At 45.1% G+C, this 18,629-nt stretch overlaps 1 protein-coding gene across 2 annotated transcripts; it reads left to right on the top strand.

Moving 5' to 3' along the window:
* The first annotated feature begins 170 nt into the window (after positions 1–170).
* LOC119010571 (KN motif and ankyrin repeat domain-containing protein 2-like) lies at positions 171–15,879 on the top strand. 2 transcript variants are annotated; one of them, XM_037082799.1, is made up of 10 exons: positions 171–367; positions 6,618–6,697; positions 6,776–8,236; positions 9,739–9,790; positions 10,627–10,911; positions 11,094–11,178; positions 12,256–12,475; positions 12,561–12,703; positions 13,204–13,404; positions 14,883–15,879. In XM_037082799.1, exons 2-10 carry the CDS (start codon positions 6,679–6,681, stop codon positions 15,006–15,008), a joined length of 2,592 nt encoding a protein of 863 aa, XP_036938694.1. In that variant the 5' UTR covers positions 171–367; positions 6,618–6,678; the 3' UTR covers positions 15,009–15,879. The 2 variants fall into 2 exon arrangements, with proteins under 2 accessions (XP_036938694.1, XP_036938693.1); XM_037082798.1 differs by having other exon boundaries at positions 172–367; positions 10,624–10,911.
* The last annotated feature ends 2,750 nt before the right edge of the window (positions 15,880–18,629 follow it).

Raw genomic sequence — 18,629 nt, 5'->3', positions numbered from 1 at the left:
ACACCTCTGATCCCCTATTGGCTGCTGCCTGAAGGAGTGGGCGTGGCTCTGTTTGTCTAGACTCCCACTTGTCAGTCTTGTTGAGGTACACTAGGAAGGCATGATCAGAAGCCCCTCCCTGCTCCCCTGCTCTCCTTTACACACAGGCAGACCCAGCTTCTGTTATGGCGGGGGGGGGGCTGCACATTGGCATTTACCAAACAGCCGTGGCACGCCAGCCTCCCTGACAGCACGTCCCCGCCCTCTCTGGAGACAGACAGGCAGGCTGAACTGAGCTGAGAGCAGACTGTGGTGGACTGCCTGAGAAACACGCCCTCACATCAGCAAGACAAAGTGGAAGAGACTGGAGCTGAACACATGTCACAAGGTAAGCTCGCGGTTTAATATTCATCAGGTATCGCTCAGTCAGCGGAAGACTGTTGGATTGGATAGTTAATCAAAGCCAGGATGCTCAATGCTGACCTTGAAAGTCTTCGATCCGGGACTGGCTGATCTAAATTCAGGGTCAGGAAAGCTTTTGACTCTAAAGTGATTTGACAAATTGTGTGGAGTGGACCTCCGAGGCTGTGCTGAATACTAATCAGACTTCCAGGAGAATATTTTTTTTTTCCTTTTTAAAGATTAAATGTTAAATTACATTTACATTTTAATGCAGCTATATTTACACTCTGTACAGAAATGCACTTGAAGCAACACAAACACACATGTCCACGTGAGCACACACACAAGGCAACGGGGGGTGGGGTGGGGGGGATTTCTATTTTAAACTTGCCATGTTAACATGCCACAGCTTTCTTCTTTGCATGAAGCCCCTGGCAGCTGTTTCATTCTATGAGCTTTGGCTCCACATACCACACAATGAGGCTCAGATGCCACAATAAAAAAACAAACAAAAAAAAAGCTGTCCCTGTTACTGTTGGAAAGCGGCCGGGGCAACTCCAGTGGTCCAGAATTGTCAAGACATAAACATACAAACTGAAAAGAAAAAGAAAAAAAAAAGATCGCAGGTTTTGAGGGATTTCTCGGAAGTCTTCCCCGAGACAGCGAGTGAGAAATGCGATTTTGACAGAAAAAACGAAGAGACAGACCAGAGCAGGAGGTGAGAGGGAGCCAAGCTGCTGGGTTTCTAAATCAACTTCGAACAGAAGACAAGGTTGAGAGTTATTCGCTGTAAAAAAAAAAAAAAAAAAAAAAGCTGCGGTCTGTACAGCCAAGAAGAGGACGAGAGGAATGAGTTTTTCCGGGAACAGAACATAGACAGGGAAACATGTAAGAACTGTTCAGGGAGATGGACAGGTACTGGGGAGGAAAGAGAGACGGAGGGAGAAGATTGAGAGTGATCGACAGGGTACGCAGGGAGAGCTCTGTGTTTTCAAGACTTATTGCGAGGTCCCAAGTTCAGGATTACCTTAATTGTCTCAAATTTAGAAGGCAGGCATCCACACATTGTGACGGTGCCAAAAAGTGCTTCTGTCCAAACACAGAGTACAAGTGGGTGGGTGGCTGGGACAATGGGATCGAGTATCCAAATTGACAGCTTCGCAAGTTCACCCCACATGAACCCATGAAAAAAACCAAAAAAATAAAGACTATATAGAATTCCACTGGCTGTAAAAAGACTGTAGCTGCTCTGTGAGGCTGCACCTCTCAGAACGAAAATGCTGCTAAAAGGCTTACAGTGGCAAACATGCAGACGAAAGTTACCATCCTATTTCAGTATGTTAGCATGCTCATGTTAGCTATTTAGCGCCAAACTTTAAGTACGACTGAGTCTGACGGTGATGGTGAAGTAATTTGTTTTCTAAATGTTGGATATATCACGTTTCTTGACTTAATGATGGTGCTTCATAAAAAACTTAAAGCTGAGCTAGGCAGCTCTTTTCTTTTTTTTTGGGCTTTATTGGGCTCAGTGGTCTGAGCAAAAGCTAGAATCCTGCACACTCATTTGTTTTTGAAAATCAAGATGGGAGACTTTGACCAGGTCATTTCAGAAAGAGGGCATTTGTACAGGCTATGCTACAAATGCAGACTCGCATGCAGGTTCCTTCAGATGGTGAAAGCCCGACTGATTGGCGGCAAACCTTGTCAGTGTCTCCTCTGCTTTGCCGACAACAGCGTATGGTAGAAAACATCTTGAGTACATGGTGGCACTAGAGGAAAAGTCAAGGGATCAGCAAAATTACTAGGATGCAACCTCTGGGGACCGTGAATGTTTCATGGAAAATCAATCTGACAGTTCCAGGTGTTTCAACGGCCAACCAGCGTGACCCTCCCTGGAGCAATGTGACTAAAAACACAGCATCAATCCTGCTGGTACCATCAGCGACTAAAACCAAACTTTAATCCGAAACGATCCCTTTGTCCTCGTCTGGGGTTCAAGCATTTATCATAGCTTCGCTGGGAGGTCGCCCCCTCTCGCTGTGTCATGAGTTCGTGTTTAATTTGTGGCTTTGGTGAGGAACGCTGTGGATTGAGATGTTGCGATTGCGAGGTTTGTGCTGATGCAGGCAGTCTAAAGGGTCTCTGTGAGAGGGGGACAGACGCAGCTGTCGTGGGAACATAAAGATGAAAAGAACTCCATTCGAAAAAAAAAGGCAGCGCCGGTTTCCCGAACTGTAACACAGCAAGAGCAGAACACAAAAGGACATTGATTTTGAAAACTCACTCCACTGCTTGACTTTGGATTGAGTTCAGTGTGTGCAGAGGCAGCAGCGCTGTTTGGCTGGGGCCTGTTCGGGGTAAGGCAAATATTTTACGTTTCATTTCTTGGGTTTCCTGTGAGGTTGGCCCACCGCTCCGAGCAAACACAATTAAAACCTGCGCCGCGGAAATGTGGAGGGAGTTAGGCAATGAGTCTTGGGAATTGCCCTAACCCTAACTCTGCTATATTGTTTCCTCTGTGGTAACCTGGTCAGAGAGAGGGCTGCAAGTACGTCTATATTTATGCGCAAGGAGCTTGTGGGCGAGGCACTTTGGACTTCACATTGTTTGTCTGAAAGCAGGCAGTAAGTGGTCGACAAATGTACATTTCTGTTTTCAGTAGCTGGTGGGGATATTTAAAATGCCCTCAAATCAAACAGCAGGTTAAAGGAATCGTCTGACACTGTAGGAAATCCACTGATTTACTTTCTTGCCGAGATCAAGATGAGAAGATTGATACCACTCGCATATCAGTACGATAAATATGATGTTACGACCAGGGGATGGTTAGCTTAGCTTAGCTTAGAATAAAGTTCATAAACGGAGTGTTGTATTTCATTTGTCTCTGCAATTGAAAAAGTTGGGTTTTGATTTTAAGGGGAGGGCTGTCCAGAAGTCAGAACCAGACCCGGCTGCCATCTGCTACCAGTCCTTGTGCTAAGATAGGCTGATGTACGTGTATCTTCCTCCTGCTTGTGGCGTCACACTTAGCCTTCAGACATGAGAGTGGTATCAGTCCTCTCATCCAACACTCAGTGATGAAATTAATACACTCATTTCCCCAAAATGTTGATCAGCCCTCTTTTCTTTTTTCTTTTTATTTTTTTTTGCAATCATTCATTTCGCATAAGTTTGTTTTCCTAGTCTTGAGATGAAACTCAGGATTCTTCACTTCACTGCCCAAATGTTAAATAACTTCATGTGAGTGTTTCTGACCTGCGTCCTCCACCTGATGACGGAGCCGGCGGGGAGACTGATTGAGACGTCTGCAGTAACAGGTGCTCTGCTGCACCGCGCCGAGCTGATTGACGGTCAGCGGCGGCTACAGCTTCCACCTCATTAGCAGCCTGTCTTTTAATCTTAATGCCTCAATCGCCCTAGATGTTTCATCCCAACAGAATGATTTATCTTGTTGCCCTCCCAGTTTGTGTCTCTACCTGGAGGCTATTCTTCTTTTAGATTGTAGCGAAGGGAAGACAGATGTCTGGGTTTCCTCTCTCTCCACATGTAGCTCTGCACCTCTCTACACCCACATGTATAGGCTAAACTTAGGCTTGTCAGACGGAGTGCTGAGAGATTCCTCTCTGCATCATAAAACCCTGCTGGCATAACAACATACACACTGTATCAGTTTCAGTGTACAACACATGCATCGGGTTTCTGTAAGGGCAACAGAGCATACAGTGAGATACATTAAACCTTCTTTGTGTGTAAAGGAAAACAAGTTTCTCTGTTTATTTTATTTTACCAGGCAGGGTTTCACATATTACGTCAATATAGAAAGTATTAACAGTGGTATCAGACTTTTTTTCCAGTCCCAGCATTAAGTGCAGAAACCTGTTGAGTGCTGAAATCTGGCCTCTAACGTTACTCGCATTCATACTTTACATAACGCTTTTGAATTAAAATAGCCGCTTTCATCATTTTAGACCATATGTTATCGGTCAAAGTTCTCGTTCATGTGTTCACACAATGTCTGTGGACAAGTCTGCTTTTATTTCTAAATGTGACGTGTTGAAAAAGTAGGTTATTATTCTTAGATCAGAACCAAAACTCAGAAATAGCAGCAACAGTATCATGTATATAGTACTAGAATATTGGCTCTCTCCAGAACCCAACTGATACTTGTTTGTTTTCAGGCCTATGGCGATATACATATTCACACTTTTTTTGTAAAGATCCCCCAAATATGACGATCAAACACAAACGCTGACTGACAATGATATGTAATAGAAGCAGGATATTTGGCATTTCAGCAACAAACTTTATCTTCTCAACATGTCATCCGTGCTTCACTGGGGTTAGGGTTATTATATTTTCAAATACCCAACGCACCTTTCTTTGCATAAATAATAATAATAAAAAAAAAACTGAAAAAATAACTCTTTTTTTATCAGCACATATCAAACAACATTTAAGCCGTTTAACGCATCCTAGTATCTAAACAATTGAACAAGTGTTCCAGACCTTAGCATGCATTCGCAGTTTGACGAGGCTCAAACTACTTGGTTAGGTTTAGAAATACATTGTTTGGGTTTAAATATTACTTATATAACTTCAGCCACAAACGTACATACTCGCCGTTGACTTTTGTTACCCACTGGACACAAACAGCTTCTCCTGAGTGAAAGTGCTTGTGCTTGTTCTACCCATAAACCACCCCTAACACCCTCATTAAACAGCCTTTTCTCTTTTTATACTGCTTTACCAGGCTCCTTAATTCGCCGCTGTATTCTTAACAAGGACAGTAAACACGCGTCGTATTATGCTGCTGTCACCGTTTACCTATGTGCCCGTTTTCTTGACGAGGACGGGCTGAGGCTAAAATTTCACAAACTCCAATTACTTATATTTTGTTTGTAATGTCTGCACATCCTGTATGGTAAATGCCACGTCACTGCACACGCTGCGTGTGCATTCAGGACCTGCACACCTGCACCGTACATCTGCGGCATGTGTCTCCGAATTCAAGTGCACGCGTACCTATCCAAGCGTTTACGCTGTGAGAATGTGCGCGTTCATAAATCGCGATGAGCAGATTTGCTGCCGTTTATTGCCTGCCAGCAGTGAGAGCATGAATGATGGAGGTCGAAATTCCCAGCAGGGCCATTCGGGGGTGTTTGTCTGTTTACTGCATAGCTGACATTGTTTGGGGCTGCGGCTCGGTGGCTGCGGTGCCTCGAGAGGACAGCAGGCTGCCACAGAGGCTGGTGGTCAGGAGGGGAGGAACATGGGGGGGAGGGAGGGAAGGGGTGAAGGGTGGAAGGGAGAGGCGTTTCATACTAAGAGAAGGAGGTGAGGGGAAGCCATGACCACACAGAGCGGAGACCATTCTCCCCTCTAGACTTGTGTAACGTGGGCCTGGAAGAAGTGAGAGTCAGCAGAAATCGAAGGGCGGCCGAGACAAGCACTGTAAAAATCCTGGACACCACAAATAGTTTAAACAGAAGGGAGACGCATGAAAGGAAGTTACAGTCAGAGGCAGTTCAGTCAAAGTAAACCAAAGCTCTGAAAGCGAACTGTGGGCCCAGGAGGAGGCACAGAGAGCCGGATGGGAGGAAAGTAGTGACTCACAACAATACTTGTCTGTATTTGTGTCTGTAGGAGTACGTTTTTTCTCCACGGGCCAGAGCTGCTGGGCTAAAGAGTTTCAAGCTATTTCCAGCTCTCCTCCTGGATGGCAAGGCTGTAATCAAGTGAACATCAGGCCTGCCACTGTTGAATAATAGCAGCCTGGTGCATGGAAGAAATGAAGAAGCCAGAGCGAGCGTGTGAGAAAAAAAACCAAAAAAAAAACCATAAGTCTTAGGGAAAAAAGACGTGAATGAGAAGGAAGAAGAGAGGGAGAAAGCACTCGAACCTAATTGAATGTGTGTGTTTTTGTTGATTTGCGCTGCGTGCGGGATTGCAAAGAGGCAGTGTTGCTCTCCAAGAGTGATCCTCCATCTGGGCGTAAAAGACTTAGCCCAGTCGCTCACCAGAAATACCGCAGCTAAACCTCAAGTGAATGGCAGTGCTAAAACTCATCTGTTTTCCCCTCTCAGAAATCATGACTGTGTTCATTATTTTATTAGATATCCTCACAGTAACCACTTCTGCCACTTGTAAACATGCCCTCAAGTGTTTTTTTGTGGTTTTTTTCATACTGCTGGCTCAATTTAGTCTTCAATTTCATTCAAATTTGCTTGTTTTGCCAGACACCAAAGGTTGATCTGGATAATGTGACAACAACTTGTTTGGAGTACCGAAGACAAGAAAATGATGGAAAGACAAAATGGTAACAAAATCCCTGAGATCTTCACTAAATCAGGCATGTATCTGCAGTGGATGTTGAACTACTGTTTTATATTTACAGGGAGTATCTTGCCGCACAAAGCAACAGAGAATGGGGTTAAAGGGAAGCCCCCTTACTCAGTGGAAACCCCGTATGGCTTTCAACTTGACCTGGACTTCCTTAAATATGTCGACGACATAGAGAAAGGAAACACGATCAAAAGAGTCCCCATCCAGCGTCGCAGCAAGGGCCCTCGGGCGAGCACTCTTCCCAGGCACCTCAACCCGTCTGGGTGTGGCTACCGCCAGAATGCCTGGGGATCTACTGGAGCTCTTGCCCTGAGGTCCCGACTCTCAGATGCCCATCATCATGGCTACGCTTCCTGGGCAAATGATCACAGGTCGCCCCTCTCTCCGACGGGGCTCAAAACGCTAAATGAGATGGAGGCCAGAATCAAGGAGTTTGATGAGCAACCCCTCGGTGAGCACATCAGACCTCATCTCCTCCGCGCCTCCAGTCTGCCTCTCACAGTCCTGCTGAGGCAGGGATCAGAGTCCACCGACGACCCTGGCAGCCTCCGGAGCTCGAGGGATCACCTTGGAGGGCGAAACATCTCCTGCGAGGACGTCTTCTGCTACCCAGAGAGCCCTCGGCCCCAGGACTGCTCGGAGCTGCTGAGGCGCCTGAGAGAGGCCCTGGAACGTGTGGGGGAGCTGGAGCTGGAGATGAGGGTGATTCCAGAGCTGAAGGCACAGATCTGCATCCTCCAGGAGGAAAGAGAGAGGCTCCGCCTGGGCCTGCATCCACATATCCCACCTACGCCCTCAATGAACGGATCTGCAGACCCTTACACCTCATCCCACTTCAGCACGGTGGACGTCAAAAGGCCTCGGCATGAAAGTCACATCACGTTTCCCCGAAATCACCATCAGGAGGACTCTAATCTGACACATGAGTGGAGGACGAGCACAGATCTCGATGAGCTGCTGACGGTGACGTCCCTGCAGGCGAAGGTAGCTGTGCTGGAGCAGAAGCTCCATGAGACTGGTCAGGAGCTCCAGAGGGCCTTGGGGCTGCTGAGGGAGCAGCGGGAGGAGAGCAGAAATAAAGACGGAAAGATTGAGAACCTCATCAGGAACCCTGGTGTGTGGGTCCGTGCAGAGAGAGTGGTGGTGGACCAGGACGGCGACGAGACAGTGGTGAGGTCCACTGAACCACATGACAAAGCGTCAAGAAGTTCAGACGCACTCATCACCGCAATGACTGTCACCGCAAACGGGCAAAGAAGTCAAAAAGAGTTGTCAGATGACGGTAAAGACACGGCAGCGGTCGTGCATCACATCAAGAAGATCAAGAGGCTGCTGCATCAGCAGTGGGAGTGTCTGTGTTCAGGCCATCAGTCAGGAGAGGACGGGAAAAATCTAAAGCACCCAGACCCAAAGGTCAACTCTCTGCAGCAGGAGATGGTGGGACTTGTTGACGTCCTCACCTCGTACTACACTCAGCATGGACACACTGATGGATACAGGCTTCAGCACGCAGGTATGCACATTAATGCACATTAAAACAACCTATATTTAGCAGGACTCTGCAAAAAAAAAAAAAAAAAAAAAAATAGATTTATCATCAACATAGTACTGATGGTTGCCCTCAGTGACTACTACAAACACGTACTTCAGACTAAATTCAGACTTCATGCTCAAGGCTTCACATGGAGAAGCAGTGCTCTCACGTTACATGTGGGAAGACTGTATCCAATGTCGTGGTTTGGACTTGGATTGGAATGAAGGAATCAATCTGTTTGCTACAAGGCAGAATAACCACCATAGTTTGGCCTAGTAATAATTTTACTTTACCCTTGTTCCTTGAAGGTGAACCTCTGTATTGATCTTACAGATAAAACCCTTAGTTTCAGTTGGTAATCTGTTGATTGGTTGTGTTTCATTGGAGCCCGTGATTAATCCCACCAAGGTCTGTTTTAGTTGTTTTGAACTATTTTATTTTTCTGTTTTTGAGTTTGCCCCTAATTGACGCGTCAGAAATCCCAGCATGCAAAGCAAAAATACAGACGCGAAACCCCAAAACAGTGTATTCAGAACGCTTCTCCCCAAAAGCACGTCATCCAAGTCTCCAGTGGACCTTATTCTGAATAAAATCACAGAATGGATGGGTGGTGGCCCACAGTAGACCCCATCAACTTCTGCGAGATCAGTCATATGTCAGCTTTTTCTTTAATTTCTCAGGGAACAATGCATGGATCTTGATGGGAAAAGGCAGACGTATTTACAGTTAGCAGACGCTTCTGTCCAAAGCCACTTACAGTAATACATACATACATACATTCATACACTGATGGTGGTGGCCGCCATGCAAGGTGCCGACCAGCACATCTTGTCCAAGGACACTTCAACATGCAGACCAGGACTGAATTAAAGAGAGCGGATATTGTAATGCTGTGAAATGAGCCGCGTGTAGCGCGAAGCCTCTGCAAAATAGAGCATGAGATGTTGTGACTGCTAAGAGCTGTGGCAACTTCACAGCTTTATCAGTACAGGAATAAGAGCAAGTTCATGTTTGGAAATTGGCTGATCTTAAAAAAAAAGAAAACTCCAGGCTCATTTTTGAATAAGAAACAGTTTAAGACTTCAAAGAGCTGCAAAATGTGTTCAAAGTCGTAACCACACATTTGCCTCACAGCACAGAAGTGTTCAGAAGAGCTTTTGCTGGTTTGAGTTTCTTTTGCTTCACTTTGAAAGTCTGTTGGACAAGAAGCCTCATTAGGATATTCCAAATTTGAACCCCAGTCGACCTATTATGCATATTAACTTCTGGCTGTCGTCGATTTGCTTGGGTTTTTCTCGCGCTGATGTGGACCATCTTGACTCAATATTTGTCCTTTTGTGTCAGCGTTTGTGAAGCAGCGGTTGTGTCGTGCCATGATAATTATGTATTGAATGCTGCTTTGTTGAATGAGCTTTGTTTCGATATCTCACCATGTCCTCTGTTCATCTTCCCTGTGGCCTCTAAATCTATCCCGAGGACAGACGGATGCGCCTGGACGTCAGAAAGCGCTCATCCTGGGGGTGTTGATGATGGGTTAGTAAATAACTCTCTCCGAGTTTAGTAGCCTTAAGAGTTTTGATTGCAGCTTAAACCATAGTTCTGGTTGACAGACATACTAACTCATGGTTATTTAAGCTACTGCTGTATGGTTATGACTGAGGAAAACATCATAATTTAAGTCTGAGAGATGAACACCACTCCCTCCAAAGCTGTCAGAGGAGAAAAGCGGTGACTCCCGTGTCTCAGGATGACACTCGCCATTTTCCAGAGCCTTCGATGAGAGAATATTCATCGCTTCTGCGTCAGATTAGTCAGACAAGACGGAAGAGGTTACTGTGACAGTTTCAAGGAGCGTTTCCCGAGGCTGAGGGCATATTTTTTCCCTGCCTCCGTATCGCTATAATAAATGACATCTATTTAATTGTAATGTGAGTCAATGCAGTGTGACTTGTTCTCTGTGAAAATGCAAAAAAAAAACAAAACCCACAAGTGTCATACTGAATTTGTTTGGACATTTTTACTTTGAAGCTGTAAGAAACCATATATCATGAATAATGCATGAGACATCTCTTCCAATCTTGTTCCAACACGAGCCAAGTCAGACATCGCAGGGGAAAAGTGGTTGGCTTGCCTCAGTGTAGGTTCTGTAAATGCTGATGGAAGGGGTATAGTTTTTTTTTTTTTTTTGAGGCGTACAAAAACAATATGTGAACTTTGTGAACCCCGGCGTGCAAAATTGCTCCGCGTAGATTCAGCTGCCAACATCTGACAGCACTTGGGAAGTGGATAGTTTAAATTTTCTGCTCTGCTCTCCTTTATGTTTTTTGTTTTTGTTTTTGTTTTTTTTTTTTATAAATTGCAAAAAGTAGTGGGAATCTGGTTGGACAGGGTGAGCAGAAGGAGAGCGGCATCACCCGGAGGGAGACGGCTGCTGCCCAGGTGGATGCAGACCTGGAGAAGAGACGGGTGGAGGGAGAGAGGCAAACGAGCCCAGACGGACAGATGATATCGGCGGGAGCCGGATTGGGGCGGACAGATGGAGGCGTAGCGTCCGCGGAAGCTCCGGCTCGGGAGAAAACGGCCAAGACGAAACCGCAGCCCCCAGGAGAACAGATGGAGGGCAGCTCTGGCTCAGAAACCACCACCGGGGGCCGGTGAGAGGACGGGAACATGCGCCTTATCAGTGTTTGTTTGGGAAATGTGTTTGTGATGTTGAGTCTTCAGGGAATAGCTTCTGTGTTTTTTATTTGATCTCATGGGAATATGTTTCCAGTGCTGTGAGGCAAAATGTCCCTTCCTTTTCTCTCTTCTTATGCACACATGCTTCTTCTTCTAGGGAGACAATGAGTGCAGATTTTATGGCTGCTTGTCAGTTCCTTAAAGACCACATGGACAACATGGATAACCCTAATGGGGACATGGTAAGCAGTAAATCTAATCTTATGCAACTGATTTATTGGATATTGAAGCCACTTACAGTAAGGACATTTTTATATCTCACAGTGAACGTAAACATTTTTCAACCTAACTTTATTGGACCTTAAAGCTGCAATTTTACTTATTTTAATATCAACAATGGATAAAATGTCTGTGTGATGTGAAGATCCCACAGATCATTATCCCTCAACTCTGCAGTTTCCTCCGTTTTTCTGAGCATTTTAGCATCCTTCAGCTCATTGTTTCGGTTTTGTGGCCAGCAGTTTGACCATTTTGATTCACTCTCACTGCTGTCATCAACTATTTTTTGTTTGTTTTTAGTAAAACAGATCAAATAACCAATCACACACAGCCTACCCAGCACCAAACTGTGGGCAGAGAAAGTTAGTGACTAGGTGGTGAACGCAGTGGAGAATTTAGCAGCTGAAGAAACCAATAAGGTCCAAAAGCAGAGCGCTAAGTAGAAGGGATATTGCACTTACATTCAACAGGTGGACAGTAACTCTTGAAATTATTGCTAATGTTGCTCTGTGTTTACTGAATGCTTGATAGGCTTTAACATACAGTAAAAGAAGATAAAGACCAGTCTGAGGCTAATTAGGCCATAGCTATTTAGCCAGACCAGGTAGCTAGCTTTATGCTCATGTCTTTACAGCTTACTAGCAGCCCAGCACCAAATGGCAGAAGACGAAAGTTAGCGACTAGCTGGTGATGAGCACAGAGGAGCAATATTTGCTGGTGGTGACCAAAAACAGAGCTCTAAGGAGAAGGCATGCTGCACTGCCAATCAACAGGTGGACAGAAACACTACTTTAAATGGATGCTAATGGTGCTCTGTGTCTACTTTAATGTTAGAAGCACAGAAAGAAAGGATCTTTTGGGGAAAAGGTGGAATGTGACCTCGATAAGATTTTTTCTCCTGGAAGAAATATATAGATTTAGGGATGAAGCAGTGAGATGGCGTTACTGTTAGCGGTCCAACGTTACTTCCGTCCTCCTCTGGCTCTGTTTGGTTTAAGTTGGTGTCTCGTATGTCCACCTCCATTTTTTTTTTCCCCCAGAGGAAGGCCCTGGTCGTGTTGTTTCAGCACTGGTTCAGTGTGGCGGCAGAGGAGACGTCAGAGGCCAGCCGGTTAGCCGTGTGCCTGAGAGAAGTGAAGAAGAGCACGCCCTCGCTGCTGGCCTTCCTGGTCAACATGGCTGACGACAACGGCAACACGGTGCTGCACTACAGCGTGTCGCACTGCAACTACGGCATCGTCAGCCTGCTGCTGGACACAGGTGAAACACCAGAGTACACGAACACCAGAGCAGTCGGCTTGTACGCGCTGAGAAAGCCGAGTTTGACTTTTCGTTTGCGTTACAGGTGTGAGTGATGTGACCATTCAGAACAAGGCTGGTTACACGGCGGTGATGCTGGCCTGTCTGACAGCCCCCGATGGCCCAGGTGGCATGGAGGTGGTCCGCAAGCTCATGGAGCTGGGCAACATTCACCTTCGCTCCAGCCAGGTAATACAACCACTGCAAACACGGTTTAAATGCCACATTGCTCAGGTGAGGAGTGGATCTGGATTCTGTGCAGGTTGTTTTCCAGTTTCCAGAGTCATGAATGGAAGCCGGTAAACGATCAAACACATTATTAAAGGGTCATTACACTGGATATACACCTGTACTTTTCAGCCTGTAAAAGATGTATCATATAATGTGTCTCTGAAGGAGGTCTGAGGTGATTGATTATGTCATTAAGGGTATATAATACTGGGCTATTAGAGCTTGGGGGTGTTGCATTATGGGAAATGTAGGATGACACAGAAAAGGGACTGAAAAACGGTCAATTTCAACCATCAAATGTCGTTTTTTTTTAGTTAAAGCCTTCTTTCCCAAGACACTAAACATCAAACGATGACAGGCAGTAAATGCTAGAGGAAACTGTCAAGATAAGACAGATGAATATAGTGTTTTTGACAACTCTGCTCCTGTTGTGTGTCCGTCCTGCCCGTCTCCTACAGACGGGCCAGACAGCCCTGCACTTGGCGGTGAGACACGGGCGAGTTGTGATGGTTCGCCTGCTGCTGAGCTGTGGAGCGGACGCCAACATCCAGGACAGCCAGGGAACCACGGCCCTGATGTTCGCATCTGAGAGGGGCCACACGCACATCGCGAGGCTGCTGCTGGAGAGGAGCCAGTGCGACCTCACCCTGACTGACAAGGTGATTCTGCAGCAAAGTTGTGTGTTCGTTGTAACCACCGCCAGTGTGCGACGTGCGACGCAGGCCGCGTGTCGTCTCGTCCGCGGTATCGGATGTTCGCTGTCATTAAACCAAAGGAATCACAGTTAATTGGATAAAAAGGACAGAGGACAAAAAGGAAAGAGGACAGAGCGATGACTCAAGCTCCATTTCTGTTATATCCTGTTATATTTATTAACGGAGTATCTACTTTTCTATTCACAGGACTAAACAGAAAAAAAAGGAGCTTAGATTTATGAAAGCTGGAGTGTTTTGACTGACACTGTGCGGACGTGGGCGGACTGACAGTCTGGATTCGGCTGAATAGCGCTTCCCCAGGATTAATCAGGGCTACAGTAAAACAAATCTCCCTGGGCTGAGATGAGCTAATCCGCTAACACTACCTTATCTGCCAGTCTGGAGCGAGTAGAGGCAGGGGAGAGAGTACGGGAGCTGATGCAAATGCGCCTCCTACTTTATATACAGTCTGCCTTTAAAGTAGAATGTAAGAGGGGAAAAAAAAAGACCATCAACTGCAGGCGTCCCAACTCGACTCTACATGTTTCACCTTGACACAAACTCAGATTAATTAGACTAATTAATTAAGTCTGATGGAATTAAATCTTAACCCGTTTATCTAAAAGACTAAAAAAAATGCAGCCTTGCACATACTGTAGCTTTGTTAATTTGTCCTCTGGGAGCCTTAATTCTGTACCTTGAAACTATATTCACATGAAAACAAGACTACAGCCGCTCTTAAGCACAGTGGTGCTATGAGCTAAATGCTAACGGCAGCAGGACAATGACAGTGTTGGTGTTTTAGCAGGTATGATGTTTGTGTTATCATTTGCATGATAATATTTAAAGATGCAACATAATAAATGTAATAAAGCATTCGAGTTGAAAGCATTCGAAAATGAACTAAAATCATCAAAAATGTAAAGAGGTAATAAAGTACGCATTATGATGTCGATGCACAGCATCATGTTGAAGGGATTGTTCGACTAACACAGATGCTCCAAGCCCACAGTTCGGACCGCTAGCTGCTTGTCCAGCTGAGCTTATTTGATAACCAGAGCCGAAGTTAGCAGCAATTAGCAGTTACTGTAGTGAGACGCTGCTACCCACTTGTCTTGAGTAGCCTGTGAATGAATTCGACAGGTTGCAAATTCTTACATATTGCGTAAAATGAAACTTTTAATAAAATCCCGTAATTAATTTTGAAAAATGCGGAGAGATCATAAAAGTTGTTTAAGTTTATCTTGTGAGGAAAATAAATGTTTGAACCAAATTCTCAAGTTTGGACTGTGCCATCCCTGGAGCTACGCCGCTAGCGTGGCTAAAAATAGGCGTTTTTTTAAGTAAGCCCGTGTCTACTTTAATGAGGCTTCAGATGGATTTAAGTTTTTGCTCCTTCTTCCTAATTTCCTTTTTTCTTTCCTCTTTTTTTTTCTCATCAGCGCGGTCGAACTGCACTCTCTATCGCCATGCAAGGTTCCCACACGGATACAGCCGCCCTCCTGCAGGCTCACGCCAAAGCTCGGGCTTTGGACTGGAAAACTGGGAAAGAAGCTGCAGACATCTGATCCTCCCACGTGTGCTCTCTTCTGTGAGGCACTTTGAAAACTTCATGTTGACACTGTGCGCTTGGGTTGAGCTGTTGCTTTCACGATACTGTTCCTGAATCCGTGACGTCGGCGCGAGCATAAGCGCATGAGTGTTCGATGGAGTGATGCCGTCATAGCACGGGTATAAATAATCAGCAAATGAGGGAAAGCTTGGATGTGTCACAGGAGATGTTTTCTATTGCCTTTACTGTTGGTGTTCATAGTTAGGTCTGATCTTTGCACATCTGAATAGCAGCTTAGCTTTGCAAACTATGCAATCAAAAAATATATATTTATTATGATATGTGTAATGTATATGTTGACCATTACCTGAGCTTATAATTACTATCTTAAAGGGGCAATGTGTAGTTTTGGAGATGAAATTCAACTCAGAATTTTAATATTACCAATATTAATGAGGTAATAATACAAACTCGTTCTCAGAGGAAAATAATCTCCCAGAACACTGTTTGAAGCTAGAAAGATGGCAGGGTCCGCCAAATATAAACAAAGCAAGTTTGTTTGATTTGTTTAGGTATTTTATTTTTAAAAAATCGGTCTTTAAGCTTCATCTCTTCTGATTAAAATGTCTTCCCCACAACTACATGGTGCTCCTTTAAGTCGCTTTTTATGTTTCTAGAGGAATATCATAGATTGCAGTATGCAGTCCTGCAGCAGCTGAGCACTTTTTAAATACAAAGTGTGTAAAATATGCCAAAAAAAAAAAAAAGACGTGCCAAATATTTTCCCCATGCTGCATGCCAAAGAAATGAAAGAAATAAAAGATTTTGGCACCAGTAAACCAGCCTTTTGATTTTTCTCACTGTAATCACTAGAGTGATGTGTAATAAAATGGCAGAGATCTGACGACACTGTGGCGTTTGAAAGATGTAAAGTTAAACGCAGACCTAAATGCAGTCGATGAGCTCTCAGGCTAAACTCAAAGAGCGGTCGACACGGCTTGTCGCTGTAGTGACGGCCTCGGCCAGCAGGGGGCAGGGCTCCTCCATTCCACCCTCCTCGCCGCTGCCAGCCGAATCAAAGAGAGGGAGAGAAAGCAACAGTGTACACAAATCTGGAAATTCTGAAATGAGCGTGTCCGAGGGATTAGATCTAATCCCCTTTTCAAGTGCGACAGACAATTATAAACATGGCACCCGCCGAATTGTACCGGCTGCGCCGTGAGAGGGGCCACAATGAGACTCACCTGCGGTCCAACTGTATGGCAGCTGCAGTCGCCTCAGTCAGACGTGAAGGCAGATGTGTTTGAGTGGCCTTTTGTTCCCCTAACACCACCATCACCAACACCCCCACCGCCACCACCACTGGGAAAACGGCGAGGAGCCGTAGCTTTAGTCTTCCTGCGAGGTCTCGAGATTACACTGGCGAGATAAGACAAGAAGGATTGAGCGTGGAGATGGTGAGGAGGCCGGATTTCTGTCTGACAGAGCAGAGCCACCTCATTTCCCCCTGAGGATTTTCTCCCGGCCCGGCTGGCTGACTGACTGACTGTCCCGCTGCTTTTAACGACCCTGAGCAAACACATATCCTCAGAGAAAAAGAGAGAGAGGGTGACGGATAGATGGAGAGGAAATGCGTCGCTTTTTTCCTATCTCTCACACGTCACAGGAAATACAACATAGGCGCACAAGCAAAAAAAAAAAAACCCAAAAACGCGAGTATGGAAATCAGCGCTGCTCTATCAATATAACGTTATTTGCTTGGAGTGGATGACTCATGTTTATAAATGAACCACAGGATTAAAGCTTTTTCACAGTTTGTATTCATGTGTAGGCACAGATGCATTGTAATAACACGCCCCCCCCCTCCGCCACCCACACACACACCCAAACAGGCCCCAACACCACAAGTATAAAGGAATAAAAAGGACATAAAGAGCATCTGTGACACCTGTGTGTGTCTCTGCTGCAGGAACCAGTGAACCAATAAAAGGTACTTATTGCATAATATCCTAATGTGCAACAGAGAAGAGTCTGAAGGCACTGCTCCGCTTTAATAACGATAATGGACTGGCTTTATCTACTACTTTGTCGGCTGATGAATCACTTTATAAGTGGATGAATGTGAAAAGCAGCTCGGCCTGAATGGACTCTCAAAATACCCCGAGAGCGGCTTCTCGTCTGCTTAACATGCAAACCCCCCTCATTTCGGTACACTCGGGGGTTTTTGCTGCTGCAGCGTAGTATCCGTCTGGTATGACCAGTGGTCTGTAGCAGCGGGTATTATTGTAACTGTTACCGACGGATGGTGTTGTAAAATCTTTACGAAATCGAGCAGATGTGTAGCAACATTAGCATTGGAATTAACTTCCGGTGACTCACAGATGTGTAACTATACCCGGTCAAAGGTCTGACCTGATGAACGTCTGAATGTTCATGACGGGGTACATCTGTATTTGCCATTTCCTCACGTCTCGCTTGAACCAAAGTCTTTCTAGTGGGGCATTTTGAAGGCTGTCTCATTTCTGCTCTGAGGGGCATTTGTATGTTTGACAGTGGCAGACGTTCATTTACATGATGCCTCAGGTGAAAACGGCGTCTAAATAGGCTTTTATTATTCTTTTTTGTTAAAAAAAACAACAAAAAAAACAATGATTGACAGAACGTGAAGAAATGACATTATGAGACATATGTGTTGTGTTGTGGGGATATTAATTGAAGTTAGCATGCTCACCAGCTAGGCACAGCCAACCCTGCTCCATTATTCCAATGCTAGTGTTCTAAACAACAAAACTCCTTTGGGGCCCAATCCTCCCAGTATGGAGCACTTGAAGCATGGTTAACTGAGTTAACTAGCAGCTAAAGTTAACAGGTACTTTTGTAATATGCTGTCCTGTTTGTTTTGAGTATGAATTCGACAGATGCCCAGTTCCTAAATATTACACCTTTAAATGCATTTCCTCGTTTCCTCTCCCTGTGCACGGTTTCATTGCATCTCTCCATGCATCTTTGATAGGCCGCAAGGAAATGACACCAGTGAGGGAAACATGGATGCAGGTTAAGACCTGCATGTGCCCTATGATGAAGCGCTTCTCTGCTTCAATGAGACTGAAGCAAACTGGAAAAGCCTGAAGAACAAATAAAGATAGACCAGCCTTTAAAACTTGACATCTTTCACAGTACACTTTTTGTCACTGTAATAGCAATGACAGGTTTTGCTACTTTAAGAGAACTGAACAATGACAGAGGGAGTGCAAGACCTTCGCTAACACAAATATATTCTCTTTGAAGGTGCAATACATCAGTTATATCCCCTGAGTGACCCCTAACATCTGCTAACTGTAGCTGTCATTAGATAGTTAGCTGTGCAGCCAGCAGTGCTTAGCTGACTCCGCCCAGACTCTGAGAAGGAGTTTGTTTTTTTTACGTTTTCTTTGTTTGTTCTGTTGTTTTCGGCCCGAGGCATAGCGGACCAAGCAGGTACTGCTGAGAAGGAGTGGGTCTGGACATAACGTCCAAACATTTGTAACATTCTGCTGAATATGAACGTCTTAGCTAACATTCATACACCTTTAATCAGTCAGTCCGTGTGAAACTGCATCTTCAAGTTGATAATGAAACAGCAGACATGGAGGAAATT

Source organism: Acanthopagrus latus, chromosome 21 (assembly GCF_904848185.1).
Source record: "Acanthopagrus latus isolate v.2019 chromosome 21, fAcaLat1.1, whole genome shotgun sequence".
NCBI lineage: Eukaryota > Metazoa > Chordata > Actinopteri > Spariformes > Sparidae > Acanthopagrus > Acanthopagrus latus.
This window is presented reverse-complemented; position numbering and strand designations above follow the sequence as displayed.

What these genes read in the sequence shown, in the direction of transcription:
- LOC119010571 (XM_037082798.1), top strand. An exon ending in TTCACCTTCGCTCCAGCCAG is followed by an intron (nt 12,704 to 13,203) that starts GTAATACAACCA and finishes CGTCTCCTACAG; the next exon opens with ACGGGCCAGACAGCCCTGCA. An exon ending in ACCTCACCCTGACTGACAAG is followed by an intron (nt 13,405 to 14,882) that starts GTGATTCTGCAG and finishes TTTTCTCATCAG; the next exon opens with CGCGGTCGAACTGCACTCTC.